Source organism: Oryzias latipes, chromosome 15 (genome assembly GCF_002234675.1).
Source record: "Oryzias latipes chromosome 15, ASM223467v1".
NCBI classification, from domain to species: Eukaryota; Metazoa; Chordata; class Actinopteri; order Beloniformes; family Adrianichthyidae; genus Oryzias; species Oryzias latipes.
Window position 1 is genome coordinate 23962862 of NC_019873.2, and position 15498 is coordinate 23978359.

The 15498-nt window shown below is 36.4% G+C and overlaps 2 protein-coding genes across 4 annotated transcripts; both read left to right on the plus strand.

Moving 5' to 3' along the window:
- The first annotated feature begins 459 nt into the window (after window positions 1–459).
- LOC101167981 (sphingomyelin synthase-related protein 1) lies at window positions 460–6779 on the plus strand. 3 transcript variants are annotated; one of them, XM_020709641.2, is made up of 7 exons: window positions 460–621; window positions 710–920; window positions 2826–3446; window positions 3586–3681; window positions 3749–3866; window positions 3969–4119; window positions 4920–6779. In XM_020709641.2, the coding sequence occupies exons 3-7, from the start codon at window positions 2830–2832 to the stop codon at window positions 5222–5224; spliced, it is 1287 nt and encodes a 428-aa protein (XP_020565300.1). In that variant the 5' UTR covers window positions 460–621; window positions 710–920; window positions 2826–2829; the 3' UTR covers window positions 5225–6779. The 3 variants fall into 3 exon arrangements, with proteins under 3 accessions (XP_020565300.1, XP_020565301.1, XP_004077460.1); XM_020709642.2 differs by lacking the exon at window positions 710–920 and having other exon boundaries at window positions 2829–3446; XM_004077412.4 differs by lacking the exon at window positions 710–920 and having other exon boundaries at window positions 461–621.
- A 2042-nt stretch (window positions 6780–8821) lies between these two features.
- On the plus strand, window positions 8822–14623 carry LOC101168234 (neuropeptide Y receptor type 1-like). Its single transcript, XM_011484515.3, has 2 exons — window positions 8822–9041; window positions 12643–14623. Exon 2 carries the CDS (start codon window positions 12761–12763, stop codon window positions 14042–14044), a length of 1284 nt encoding a protein of 427 aa, XP_011482817.1. The 5' UTR covers window positions 8822–9041; window positions 12643–12760; the 3' UTR covers window positions 14045–14623.
- The last annotated feature ends 875 nt before the right edge of the window (window positions 14624–15498 follow it).

A 15498-nucleotide genomic window follows, 5' to 3' on the forward strand; every position in this document is an offset into this window, starting at 1 on the left:
CAACAAAAATGGCGAGCAGTATTGGAACTATCCAGACGTACACGTTTGACAAAGACGCACATGTAACTAGTCATCTGCAAGTGGATGTATAAGAATGGAGCAGAGCAGGGAGCTTGTGGCATGCCGACTGTAGCACCTACATCACTGCATTGTTTCATCTGTTCCTGATTCACAACAATTTGAATAAAAGATTATTCAGAAATGCATATTTTCAACACGTCTTCCATCATGACAACAAATTAAATTACTGAAAATATGATTTTCATTGGAGTGGGTCATTGATATAAATGGATTTTAAATGTCTTCATAGGGCAAATGTTTTGTATTTAATGTTTATTTTGACGTTTTTCTGCCAAACAACGTTCACGATCCCGTCGATGCGGAACATGGCCAGCAGGTGTCGCTGTGGCGCGGGCAGCAGTTTTCCACACAAAGCAGGCTCTTCTTTCCTGCAGTTCTTGATTCAAAGTCCTTCCTGTTTGCAGTTGCCTGGTTGTTAGAAGCATGTTGGCTGACAGATCCTCTGGGGAGTGGAGAAACAAGCTCATCGTTCACCCGCAGCTTTGGACTTTCGGTATAAAGAGAGACAAAAATCCGTACAGATTCTGACTATTTATTAAAGTAAGTTTTGAAACCACGAAAGCCACTTCCTGTCTGATAACTGGTAGACTTTATGAAAAATAATGCGTATTTTATGCAAAATTCACAGCTGAGCTTGTGTGTCTGTGGTCAGACTGTGAGCTCTTTGTCAAACAGCCTGTGTGAGTCACTGTAAGCCAGCCAAACAAGCTGACATGACACTTATTTATCCTGAGTAAAGCCTCGGCTGGAGAAGTACTGGGTTGTTGTAGTGTTGTCAGTAAATTCTGGAGGCTGGTGGTTCCAATTCTTCTTTTTCTTTTGAAGCAGCAACGGATTTGGTAAGTTTTGTTTCAGGCTATTTATCCAGACTTAATATTCGTTTTCTATTGTTCACAGCTTCATCCATCGCTGGAACATTAGAAGGAGGTCACAAGATCTTTTGCATCAACTGACAGTTGCTCCTCATATGTTGAAATGAAGTCCTGTTGTTGGGTGTGGCTGTTTACTGAAGGGTGATTGCCAAACAATAAGAAAGGACTTCTGTAAAAATCCACTAACTTTAACACACAAAATCCAGTTGTTGTTTTTTTTTAAAACCTAGAAACTCCCAGAAATCTTTATTTTACAGAGTGACGATACAGGTAAAGCTACTATTTAACACATGAAAAGTAAACAGTTCTGATTTTTTACTATTACACCTTTTAGAGACAGGAGCAGAAAGAACTAATTTGTATGATTGTTATTTTTCTAATAGGGGCTTAACATTAATTCAAACAATGATTTGATTCATATCATAATTTGTGGTTGACTATATGATTCGTAGTCAAGATTGAATTCAGTCCAGTTTTCTTTATGAGGCCCGATTGTCCGACATAGTTGTCTTAGCTGACCTCACTATACAAAACAAACCACTACATAGAAATGAATAGAAATCAGTCAATCAATTAACAAATACACCCCTATTTTCTAACCATATTTAATATTAGGAAATATATATATATAAAAAAAAACAGATCAAAAAACCCCAAACCAAAAAAAACCTTGAAAAGGTAGGACAAAAAGGGATCCGGACTCACATCTGTACATTTTTCATCCATTTCAAAACAACTCATTGGACCAGTCAGCCCAAAGAAGCTATGATGTTCCTCACAATTATATTAGTTTCTTTTTTATTCCGAGGTTCTATAATGAATAATGTGTATGTGAGACAATAATCTATTTATTTAACTTCTTTGCGAGTGTCATAACCGCCTTGGACACCATAACTGCTATTTGCAGACAGCGTAAAAGCAGCTCACTTGGGGGGTTTTCTTTCTGTGTCGGTCTTCAGGCAGCAGTGTTGCTCACATTCAAAAGTCAACAGGAGCACAGACATGTCGGTGGGAAGTGGCAGAGCTTTGGACTCAGTTCAGAACAGTTGGGATCTTATCATCAGGTTAAAGGGCAAAAAAAGGCAGAAGCAACAAAAAAAACGTATTTCTTTCAAAACAGTAAGTTTTGAAAGAAATAATTGATCTGTTTACTATTCTTGTTGACAGTTGTTGTCTGGACAGAACTTTAATAGATAGAACTAATAGATAGAATTTCCCTATAGAAAAATAAAATTATAATATTAATCAAAAATAATTTATTTGCGAGTGTTTGAAAATGTGAGGATTGCAAAACATCGTCAACATTTTCTTTTTTTTTTTAAGTTATTTATCACTGCAGGTTTGAAAAAAACTGCTCGGAAATCAAGCGTTTTTTTACTTATTGCTTTTTAAAAGCTTTTAAAAAAGCATACACAATAATCAAAATATAGTTGATCTTAACCCATAAGAACCATTGGTGACACCACCGTAACAGACAGAATTAGAAATGTGTTCTGGGGTCCACATGGTCTGTTGTTTATCACACAACATTTTCCTTTAAGGAAACATGGGTCTGGGTTCTTAAGGGTTAAAATGTTCTTTTTTTTTAAAAAATTTTAAGGCAAAAGTAAAGTTTGTTTTGCTAATATATTTATTGAAACCTTTTTTTGACAGAAATTTTTCAGAAATTAATGCAGTTTCACCAACTTTTCTAGCTACACTATGTACCTAATTACGAATTAGTTGAATTTACTTTTAATACTTTTTTTTAAAACAATAAATGCTGGAGTCATTTTTATATTCCATTGATTGAAGGTTAATTTTATCAGTGTATGGAATTGTGCCATCTCTCCTGTTGTTTCTCAGATGCACCATTTCTTTGTGTTTCTGCAGCAGCATGGCGCAGACAGAGGAGGGTGTAAGCACGTGGAGCTGTAACCAAGTGGCCCAATGGCTGCAGGACGAAGGTTTTGGTCAATATGTTGAGCTGTTGTGCACACAACACCGCCTTGATGGCCTCAGTCTGCTGGCTCTGACTGAGGTCGACCTGCGTGGTCCTCCGCTGAGTCTCTCTGTGCTGGGAGACATCAAAAGACTAACACTAGCTCTCCACCGGCTCCAAAGAAGAAACCATGACCAGCTGGAGGAACTGGGTCTTCGGCCGTCAGACAGCATCCCTTCTGGCCTTTTGCTGGGAGTGGAGTGGAGTATGGATGGAAAGGACTGGAGGGAATTCAACGGAGATTACTGTTTGCGAAATGGAACTGAACTGGTGCGAAGAACCAGAGGTGGATCTAGGAACGTGTCGAGTGCAGCGACTTGTCATGCACACTCAAATGGGAGACACGAGCAGCAGCTGGCTGGTCGGTTGGACCCAGAGGTTTGGAAAACTGTCATCAGCTCCATTTATGTGTTTTTGGTGTTTGGATTCACCTCTTTTGTCATGGTCATTGTACATGAGCGTGTCCCTGACATGAGAACATACCCACCACTTCCTGATATATTCCTTGACAGGTACAACTTAGTGCATCTTACTTGTTTGTCTTAATAATTGTTATGTGGAATTATCACAGTGATGATATTGCCAACTCCTAAAACCTATTGTCCTATTTGATCTGAGATCTGATAAGGGCGTGTTTTCTTACTCTGACAGTGTACCCAGAATCCCTTGGGCTTTTGCAATGGCTGAAGCATGTGGCCTCGTCTTGTGCTACATGTTTTTGTTGATTCTTCTACTTCACAAACACAGGTGAACTACATTAAATGAGTTGCTATTGGCTTTGGTTCAGCTTGTGATGGCTCTCTTGCCGTTTCAGGTCAATTCTCTTCAGACGCTTGTGCTCATTGATGGGGACAGTGTTTTTGCTACGCTGCTGCACAATGTTTGCTACCTCACTCTCTGTTCCAGGCCAGCATTTGAAATGTGCCAGTCAGGTGAGCAAAACACAATTGTTTAGTTGTGACCTCATCTTTCATCTCTTTCTAACATGTTAACAAGTGTCAGAGATAACAGGAGTGTCTCTTCTCTCCCTTCAGACGTATGGTGATACCTGGGGGAAAATACAGAGAGCACTAGCTATTTGGAGTGGGTTTGGGATGACTCTGACTGGCGTCCAAACCTGTGGAGACTACATGTTTAGTGGGCACACAGTTGTCATAACAATGCTCAACTTCTTTGTGACTGAATGTGAGTATCATCTTTTCAGATTATAGGACTTAAAAGTCCCACTCCATCTCCTGATTGATGTAAAACCGTTACCAGTGATCTTTTTATTATAATTATACAGTTTTTAGGCAAAACCGAAGAACCTGTGTCGTTCAGGACATAGTTTTACTGCAGAGCCGCAGTAGTTCACCTCTGTGTTGTTGGCGTGGAAGTAAGCCTTCTCTCATTTCCCATGATCCCTTTGTTTAGATGCTCTCTAGCTTGCTTGCAGTCCGTCACACCCGTTACCTAACATTATACCGTGGTCTGGTTGAATACTCGATTCTGATTGGCTGCTGGGTGTGCATTAAAACCTGATAACCGCACGGTGAAAAAAGAAGTTCCGGTCACCTATCTTAAATGTTTTGTATCCCTGCGCCGGCTTCTTTAAAACAACCTTTAGCTTCCTCATTTGGACAAAAACAAGCGGTAAGAGATGAACTTTCTCTCTGAATTGATGCTTTATTCAACCCATCGGGACGATCAGCATATACAGTATATATCGCCGAATCTTGACTGCAGCGGTGGTGCTGCGCGACGCGGACTATATGTTACGTGATGCGGCGCGATGTAGAAATAAAAGCAAAATTCTAGAAACCAAAACTTAATGTCTAGAAATCAGTATGAATTGTTAAAAAACAAATAAGAAACTGGAAGAGGTTGTTAATTGGGACATCACTTATTGGATGATGATGCTTGTTCACCTGTTCAACAGGAAGTTATTTGCAATATCTTCCAACCCACAATACATCTGTAAGCTTTTGTTTCTTTGTTTTTTGCAGATACACCACGAAACTGGAATCTGATTCACACCATTTCCTGGGTGTTGAACCTGTTTGGGATTTTCTTTATCCTGGCGGCTCACGAGCACTACTCCATTGATGTGTTCATTGCTTTCTACATCACAACTCGTCTTTTTCTCTACTACCACACCTTGGCCAACACCCGTGCCTACCAGCACAGCCGCAGAGCCCGCATTTGGTTTCCCATGTTCTCCTTCTTTGAGTGCAATGTCAACGGACCTGTCCCCAACCAGTACGAATGGCCCTTTAGTAAGCCTACTGTCATGAAAACTCTTATCGGGTAATTCTCATAATGAACTATAGCGGTGCATGAAATGCAACTTTTTCATAAGGTCACCCCAAACTTACAACAGTTGAGCACAAAAACCTTGTATCTCAGGAGCGATGTTTCTTTGTTTTTTCACTGTAAAAAACAAAGTGTCATAAATGGTGTGTTTACAATTATTCTGCTGTGTGTAGGCACCAGGATAGCAAAACAGTACAAATAGATTTTTCCACTTTCCAGCTATAATGTTAGCTGCTGAGAAAAGGTTTATGTCATGCATTGTTCCATAACATTTTATTTATTTGCCATTATCATTATATCTTTTTTTTATTGAATATAACCTGGGATAGGAAAATTAAAGGATTCTTTTGTTTACTTATTTTAAGCTTAAGGCTAAATGTTTTCCTGATGTTTAAATTTTTTTAAATTTTATTGTATTCAGGAGATAATTATTGTTGACTACTGGTTTGACCCGAAACAATTTATATTTTTTATATTTGTATTTTTATTTCTTGGTGGGTATCTGTTGATAGTACACATTTATTTAATCATTATTCATTTCTTAAAAGCACAAAACACACTAATTCACTAATGTTACTTTTACAGTTCCAAGTTGATAATGTCACTTTTTGGACAGATTCGGTCTTATCTAAATATTTAGGAATTTTCCAATAATTGTTTATTTATTGATTGTTTTTTTTTAAATCCTATTTTAACAGTTAAATGTTTAATTACTATCAAAAGGATGTGGAGTTATGTTTTGCTGCTTAATACAAAAAACCTTGATGTTAATTGATGTTAGCATTTTGTTGTTTACCATGGAGCTTCTGATCAAAACTGTTCATGTTTATCTCTGCAATACAAAGCCTTAATTTAGTAGCATAGGTGTCCGTCTTTTGGTGTAGCAATGTGCACAAACTTTTTTTAAAATGTTGATGATTCACTGCTTTTTATGGTCTGATAAGGACATTGTGTATATGCATGAGTGGACGTGAAGGTTTAGAATTGGACATTCATCATGAAACTAACCCACGCCCCAACTGGTTTCTGTTTACCGTTTTCAAATAGAAATAAAATACAGTTTAAATATTGATAAATGTTTACAGGGAAGCTCCCTTTAATTTAAGCCACGACTGCTGAAACAGTGCTGATGTCGTCTCGTCTAAAGATGGTACGTCTCGAGCTTTAAAATTTTGTCTTCTTTTTAAAATAAAGACTTTATCTTTTTTTGTACTTTTAAAGAAGAATTGTGTGACTATTGGTCTGTTTAAATTGTGACATTGGGCTAAAGTGAAACTAAAAAGTGAATTTTATATTCAAAATTGTAAAGAAGGAATTTTGAGCGAATTAAGTATCTATTTATTCAGTCATTCTATCTAACTTGATTCAATTTTATCATTTTAATGGTGGCCAGATTATGTGAAATCTTAAATTTGGCAAAATAAAACAACTTTATTAGTTCTTGTTCATATGTACTATAATCAGAGGAATCTGAGGTTTGGGCTCTATTATTCAAAGGAAAGTGGCAACATATTTGTGTTTTATTTTCTTAATAAAGTTTTTACTTCAACAAACTGATGAGACATTCATCTTCTTCCGCCATGTCACTTTTTTTAGGCATCTTTCCAAATTCTTGTTTTTCTCCTGGGTCTGGTTGTCCTGTGTCACTCCGACTGCTTTATCAAAAAAGTGAAGGTTTGTCACACTAAACAAGGTGAGTTCGGGCTACAGCTGTAACAGCTTGGTGGTTGAGGAAAAAAAGCAGGACATTTAAATTATTGTACTTTCTGTATTTTGCCCCTTAAATCTACTATCAACACCTTTGTGCCAAAATCGCACAGATGCAAATATTGTTTATAAATTATCATACACTCATATTGTTCCTCCTTTTAAATCATCTGGTGGCCTAAATAACCATCCATAAACCAAAATATACCATATAACTTTAGCAGATTAACCCTTTTAGTTGCCATTTGAACATTTTAAAAGAAAAAAACACCAGAGATCTGTTATATAATATCAGATATAATTTGTTTAGAAAGTACCAATGATTAGCAACAGAATTAATTGATTGCATTATTATATATATTATGTAATGGATGACAAACTGCTTATTAACTATTTCTGCTTGTTAACTGTTTGTTGCTGCCGCTGTATCTGATCATTTTTCTGCTTTTTGTTAAATTACCACTTTGCCACTAATCTAAAATATTTTTGTTTGCGTGCAGTTTGCTTTGACGATGATGGAAAACAGTATCATATCGGAAGTGTGTGGAAAACAGACTGCAAGGAGTGCACTTGCACATCAGACCATATAAGCTGCTGCAGCAAGTAAGATTTCATTTTCATTAATTAATTTGAACAAGCTATGTTCTGTGGCTTAGTTAAATATTACCCCAGCGTTGTGAAAGTAGACATTTCTTCCAGAATGATGGGATAAAGTTCATTAAGGACTTCAGCCCATCATTTTGGTGGAAGGTGTTGAGGGCATCCCACTTTTTGGCATTTGAAGAAAATGCGCACATTAAAGACTTTTGACTCCTTGATCTACTAAAACCTTTGTGTAAATGACAGTTGGAGAGATATATAAACTTCAAAGAAATAAGATAAATTAAATTATTCAAATCATAAACATCAAATCATTATTATGATTTAGCTTTTTTAACCAAAAATAAAAGAACCAGTGTCCTTTTTTGCAGAGCGGCCGGAGATCCTTAGAAATCCACCCCTTAGTTGTGGCCGAGACAGTTGGGATGGAATAACCCCGCCCCCCCTTCCTCTCATACTGTTACTGAGAGCTCTCTATGTATGTGCTCTCTCACTAGTCCCTCACACCCCCAGCCTAACATTAACAGTGCAACTAAAATGGCTAGAGATACTGGAGCGGTCCAGCTGTACAGTTTTGAGCCAGATTCCAGCTCGGAAGAGAAAAATGAAGATGTACTGTAAATGGATATATATCATGAGTGGATGCATCACAATGAAGCAGAGCTTGTGCCCCTCCCATATCTTTGAACGCCACAAATAAGCTCATTTTCAAAAGGCATTTTTTTAGACCTGCTAATGATTCAGTGATTTGAGTAAAGCAATACTCACAGATGCAATCTGAAGCTTAATGTTCTTAATGTATGTCCTCCATCATCAGAAAAATGCCACAAGAACATATTAAAAACACAATTTATATCTTTAAACAGATGAAACAAAAGAACCTATTTGATTGTAACTTTTCATGTACTATTTTTAAAGTTAGTAAAAGTGCAACACTGTTCAAAATTTTAGTTCATTGTGTTTTTACTTTGTGTCTTTCAGGATCCTTAGAAACAACCTGAGGCTGCCTGAGAAGTGTGAGCTACTCGTTGACAAAACCAAATGCACCTTCAAGCCTGTGCTGAAGACTGACAACTCAAAATCCTGTTTTTAAATAAACTGGAATGCCTTTTTCCCCTCCAGATCTAAATGGCTTTTTGGATGAAATTATAATCAGTGCTAATCTGTTCTTCATAATAAAGTTTAATTGTGTCAGAGCACTTTTCTGGGTCTTTGCCTGCCTGATGATTTGAGAATGGAAGGTGCAACTTGCAGCAGGGTGTAATAGAACAATTCCACCACAGTGTGACAGCAGAGCTTTGTGCTCAGAGGTTCTCGGGCAGTCAAAAGGCTCTATCAGCTCAATTATAGCTGAGCTCTTCTCGCAACGGTCTGTGACAAAAATGCTCTGCTTTAGATCATGTGCAGCTCCTTCTTCAACTCTCATCCCTCTGGATTCAGAGCTTTTCAGAGCATCTTCTCCTGTGATCCTGGCACCATAGAATCCATTTATCTAGACAGCTGTGCTCGTAAGTGCTTTTTGTACATTAATGTAATTCCACATAGTAGTTTTGAAAATGCTAATTATGTATTTGAGGAAATTGAGGCTTGTTTGTAATATTTACTTGGAACCCAATGCTAAATTGTTTTTTTTTACATTTCCCTTTAGCTTAGTACTGGAATATACAGATGCCTTTTTATAGGTATTTTTCATGCATGTATGTATACATTTTAATTTTTTTCATCTGCAGGAGCAAAGGTGTAACAATCAACAACAAAAAATGGGGCGGTATTTGTCTAATTTGCTTTAGGGTTTCAAAACATGAGTGTATATTTGAAAAAAATATAATAATTTGTCAACGGAGGTAAGATCACCTGCAATCCTTGACACCCCCAGCAGAAAAGATACAGGCTCCAATTTTGTGGGATTCGACTAATAGAAAAGTCTTTGTTGCTGCTGCCTTGATATTTCCCAGGCAAAGAGAGGATGATCATTTTTCTAAAACAGCCTGTCTGACTGTATGGTTTATTAGTAACTCAAAAATGGAAGAAGAAAAAAAAACTGTTTAGGACCAGAAATGTATCCATCAGAAATGTCTGATTTGACAATAGTAAGCAAGTGTATTTTATGAGTATTTAAGAGAACTGGCCACTATTATTAATAGTTACTTAGTTTTAAGCAATACTTATGCTCAGCAACATCTCAATGTCTCATAGATGATTTCTATCCAACTGATAATTTTCAAATATTGAAATAAAACCTAAAGGTTACTTAAATGCAGGCAGTGTAGTTTGCTGCATATCATGAAGTCTTTAGAATATATATTTGCTTTGTGTGATAAAAAAAAGGATTATTTTAGAAAACTGTGATTAATTTTCAAGTGTTTGCCACAAAAACATTTATCATTGTCATTTTTTGGAAAGTTTGAATCAATCTTAAAACATTTTCATTATTAATAAGATTTATTAATTAAGCACTTAAATTGTTTTTTTATCAGACACTGGGTTTGTTTTGTGTAAAACCTACCCACAACACAATGTTGTGGGTAGGTTTTACACAAAACAAACCCAGTGTCTGATAAAAAAAACAATTTAAGTGCTTAATAGAACTTATAGACACAATGAACTTCATTGAAAGATTTATTAATGCACTAGAAATTGAAATTGTAAAAAAACCCCACAAAAATAGTATTCCTAAAGGACACATTTGATAAAGAATATATGAAATGTTCTTGTAGGGTGACAAAATGGGATTATAAAAATCTGGAAATGTCACATTTCATGATAAAAGAGGAGAAAAAAGGCAGAGGGAGTCACAAGGTTATCAATCGAGGCTCGGTGGTGAAGCAGAGTTTCTTTCAAACAGTTAAAAAAAAAACTTAAAATAAAATTGGAGAATCAAGAAAAGATTTTATAGGAAGAAGATACATTGGAAAAATTACATCTGTCCACTGGTTCATTACTTTAGCCACTATTTTCTGGGAGATGGAAAATATGCTGAGGAAGAGAAGAATACAGTTGAACAAATGGAGCCAGGTCAGTGTGCCATCACAATGATAAAACTTGCTGGATGCACATTCTGCGCTTTCTTATTGTTGTAATAAGGCATGTTAAGGAAGCTTTTTTTTTCTTCTTTTGTGTGTCGGTTTTTCTGTTTTCTCACGATATGAGCCGGTCTTCACATCTGGTTGCTGGTGACATTACACTTGCCTTTTCTCTTCCAAACCAAGGATGATCAGTGCTGAGCCAGTCTGCCCCCAGCTCACTCAACAACACACTGGCAGACTACAGGATAGTAATGATGCAGAGCGAAGTGACTGATGAATAGCCGAGCGTGCTGCTATTCATCAGTAATAGAAAGTGACAGTTTTATTCTGTTTATGAGGGGGGGCTTTCACAGGACATGGCAGAGGTTTCAGGGGGAGACATCCATTTTTAGGATTCCAACAATGTCACTCCCCTTGACTCACAGCATCAATTTTTGAGCACATTATGCAGTTAATTCTGGAAATGTATATTCAATTTTATTGTCAATTAACCATCGTCTTCATACTAAAAGGTCCATCCAGGATTTGTTGTTTCTCAAAGGGCAGTCAGTGTGAAAAAAAAAGATGTGCGCACAATCAAATGCTTTCATAATCTTTGTCATCATGGTGTGTAAATCTAAACTGATGTGTATGTTCTCTTTGAAATGATGCAGTCCTTGTTACCATGACTGTATAATAAGAAATATTTATTATCTACATTTTGAGTATCATTCGCATTCCTAACAAAAACACGCAAAAATGAGTTTACAAGTGTAAATATTAAATGAAAAATTCCAAATTAAGGCAAAAATTACAAAAGTCCTGCTCATTTTGATGACCTTTCATGTTTTATGACAACACATTTTAGATTTGTCTTGACATAAACACATTCAATTATTTTTTCTTTGATAATTCAAACCACTATCAAATAAAACTTTTTATTTATTGCACTTTTCCAAAGTGCTTTACATAAAAACATAATTTTAAAAACCAAAAGCAAGACATAGTAATGCGTGGAATGATTCCAGGTATAAATCTGGCTTCGTACTGAAAAGAGAAACAATATTTTGGGGACCTGTCCACATCAGTGACTCCCCAGATCTAAGAAAGGAGGTCCTGTAGCAGCGGGACCGTAATTCACTGGAGTTAAATCAAAAATGTAAATAAAATACACACAAGTAAAAAAATAACCAGATAAATAAACCTTAATAGACAGATATAAATCAGTAAAAGTGAATAAAAAGATCAAATGAGTAAAAACAGAAGTAACATAAAGTAATTGAAATGTCAATTAAGAATATTTCTAAATTTCAACTAAAAGCCATATTAAAAAGTTAGGTTTTTAAACACATTTAGTCTAATATGTAAAATAAATTTTGGATTATTAGATTTTAAAATCATTGCTTTATAATTCTTTTATTTTATTTTTTTCTGGTTTCATACCATATTTTTCTTTAACTAAAGCTTGAAAACATTTTAGTAACTATATTTAGTTTATCTTATAGCTGTAAGCTTTACGCCTGTGAGACATTCTGCATATTACCTCTTCACATCATTAGTGTAATTCCAGGTGCCTGTTGTTTTTTATGCCTGATTATTTCAAGCAACCCAGCTGTACCTCACTGGCAGTTTGACAGCAGGTGTTTTAGCAGGACTTAATTTATACAGCATTTTAAATGCAAAAGTAGTCTGTTCTGCTGTCGCAAAACCAGTTAATGTACAACTCCCCTGTGAGTCTGAATGCATTTGATTTAGACAGTATTGAAAACTGTTGGGTGTACCTCGGCTAAAGTGCTGCAACCTTGAATTTGTGACTGGAGTGTGGAGGAATAGTGGTATTAAAAATAGGCTTACTGCAGGTTTTAGGAAGAATCTTCTGGTGACTCCAAAATGTAACATTGATCTGGGTAATGCAGCATGTCTCATTTCCACTTTTTATTTCAGTTATAAAACAGAGTTTTTCTCCTGCTGTGTCAGAATTTGGTTCATTCTTTACTTCTCACGCAACACAATCACTTCTATGATAATGCATCCAATTATCTGTCAGTGAACTTGATCTAAGGAAATAATATCTTCTTTCTTTATGTCTTTCTCTGTGATTTAGCTCCTTTTGACTCAGATGCAATTTTCTGAAGAGCTGCACAAAAGTTTAGATCTGAGGAAAAGCCAATGGTGCAGATGAAATACCACTGAGAGTCAATGGGAGCCAGTCTACTTTATTAATGTCGGCTCTGCTTCTCAACGGATCCATCCATCCTCATCATCTAATATGGGAGAAGGACATGTCCATTTCTGAGACTGTACACGAGTGGCTGGGAAACAAGACCCAGCTGACCTCGGACCTGCCGCTTCTTGACCATGATGACCCGTGCCACATGTCTCCTGTCCTCACGGCATGTTTGGTTTCATTGTACAGTGCTACAATGGTGCTGGGGCTGGTGGGAAACATTGGTCTCATTTGCATCATTGCTCACCGCAGAGAAAAAGTCAATGTCACTAGCATTTTCATCTGCAATCTATCATTCTCTGACATTCTGGTGTGTGTGTTCTGCCTTCCCTTCACTATCATATACACACTCATGGACCACTGGGTGTTTGGATCGCTGTTGTGCCGGCTGGTGCCATTTATCCAGTGTGTTTCTGTGACGGTATCAGTTCTGTCCTTAGTTTTTATTGCTTTAGAAAGGCATCAGCTCATTATTAACCCCTCTGGATGGAAACCAAGCCTTTTTCAGGCCTACATGGCAGTAATTGTCATTTGGATTTTGGCTTGCTTTACCTCGACACCCTTCTTAGTATTTCAGCTGCTCACAAATGAACCTTATACTAATGTAGTTCTGCCAAACCATCATCAGTTCTCTCAGACATATCTCAATATATCTAACTCCGTCGCCAACAGAAATTCCTCTGTGCCTCTTCATTTGTATCGCTCACTCTTTGCTTTTGTCCCCACCTCCCCACACATGGAGGCTTGTGTGGAGCACTGGCCATCCCAGGAGCAAAGGGTGGCGTACACCACTTGGCTTCTGGTATTTCAATACTGTGGTCCACTTTTGCTGGTCCTACTCTGCTACGTTCGGGTTTTCGTACGCCTCCGCCACCGCAAGGACATGCTGGACCGAGCTAGGACTCCAGAGAATCAGCGTATCACCCACAGCCGCAGAATCAACATCATGTTAGCCGCTCTCATAACAGCCTTTGCCCTCTGCTGGCTTCCACTCACCATCTTTAATGTGGTGGCAGACTGGAACCAAGAGGCTCTGCCTGTCTGTCACCACAACCTTCTGTTCTCCCTCTGCCATCTGCTGGCCATGTCCTCCACCTGCATCAACCCCATCATCTACGGCTTCCTCAACTCGAACTTCCGACAAGAGGTGAGGGAGGTGCTCCTGCACTGTCGCCACTTTCAACAAGGAGGAGAGTTTGAGCAGTTCCCCATGTCCACGGGGAACGTGGAAGTGTCCCACATCTCAGTGCCTCTTCCATGTAAGAGCAACTCTGTCTGATTTTAATGCTGCATCAAAGACCATGCAAATGCATCGAAACAGATGAACTGTAAAGTTTCAGGATTTGGTTTAGTTCTAGTTTATTCTGTGTAATGTCTTTTTTGAGGTAACAACAGTGTATTCACTTATATCTTATGTCAAATGCTTATGATGGACATCTTTTAAAGTCAAGTGACACAATATTGGCCGATTTTTTTTTTATGCTGATTAATGATTGTTAATGAAAAAATGAGCATTAAAATGTGTGTGTAAACATTGGTGAATACTGATTGTGTTAAATAGCTATTTTTTGATTTTTTGTTTTCTCTTTTAACTTTTGTGAAAATCTGCAAGAGAGATTGAAAAAAACACAAGTGATTTTGTTTAAAGTGACTTATTTTGCTTAGTTTCTTGTGATTTAAGTGATGAATAAAAATCAAACTTGGACTAATACAGAATTGGAACAGTCATTTAAAGGAATTTAGTGATTCATTAGCAATTGGTTCTTTTAAATATGTGGATTTTATTTTGTGCAGATTTTTTCTTCTGAAATTCACATTCCTCAATTAAAATGCATCTTTTGAAATAAGTGACCCTGTTGTACAGCGAGGTTGATAAAAATTACATAATTTCTATTCAACTACGCATTCTAATATGACTTGGTTTGTTGCCTCTGCTGATTATTTTGTTGTTGTTGCAAGAGAAGAAATTTGTTTTTCGTCAGATTTTTAAAAAACAAAAACTTTTTATACTTGTTAAGTCAGTTTTTACAACCTAAAAAAGCAAAATAAACTTGAAGCAAAAGCATGAGTGGTCTTAAAGTAACCTAAAAGTTTAAAAATATGTTCTGTAACTTTGTGAATTTGTTAGACCCAATTGGGTCCCACAAATGTTCTTGTATTCATTTACTTTATCTATTTAAAACATTTTTCCAGACATGATATATTTAACAAGCATAAAAACAGTCCAAAGGGAAAAGAAAGCAAATTACAATAATTCTTAGCTATAAATTCTAATCTTCTTGTTTTTTTTTATATTAACAAAAACCTAAGCACATACATTAATTATGCATGTTTTTTTAAACTAACATTAAAACATTAAAAAAAAACATTAACAAACCCCATTAAATCAACAACCCTATATATATATATATATTTACCATTAGATTATACTATTTTATAATGGGTTCCTTTGTTAATGGACTGTTTTTGATGACCAACATTTATTTTAGGGTAAATGTCCAAACTAGGACAAGAACAAAAATTGCATTTTCTTTTAGAAAATACATTAACAAATAAAATAAATAATTTTTTTACAGATGAATAGGGCCATTAAAGAGAGTGAGGTGTGATTTAACAAAGTACTGAAACTAGACAAAGTAAAAGCCTATTGATAATAGAAAATGTTGCAAAATAAAAGCTAATTCTTTAAGAAAGATTTCTAAATCTCATTTTAGATGAATCATTAAACCATTT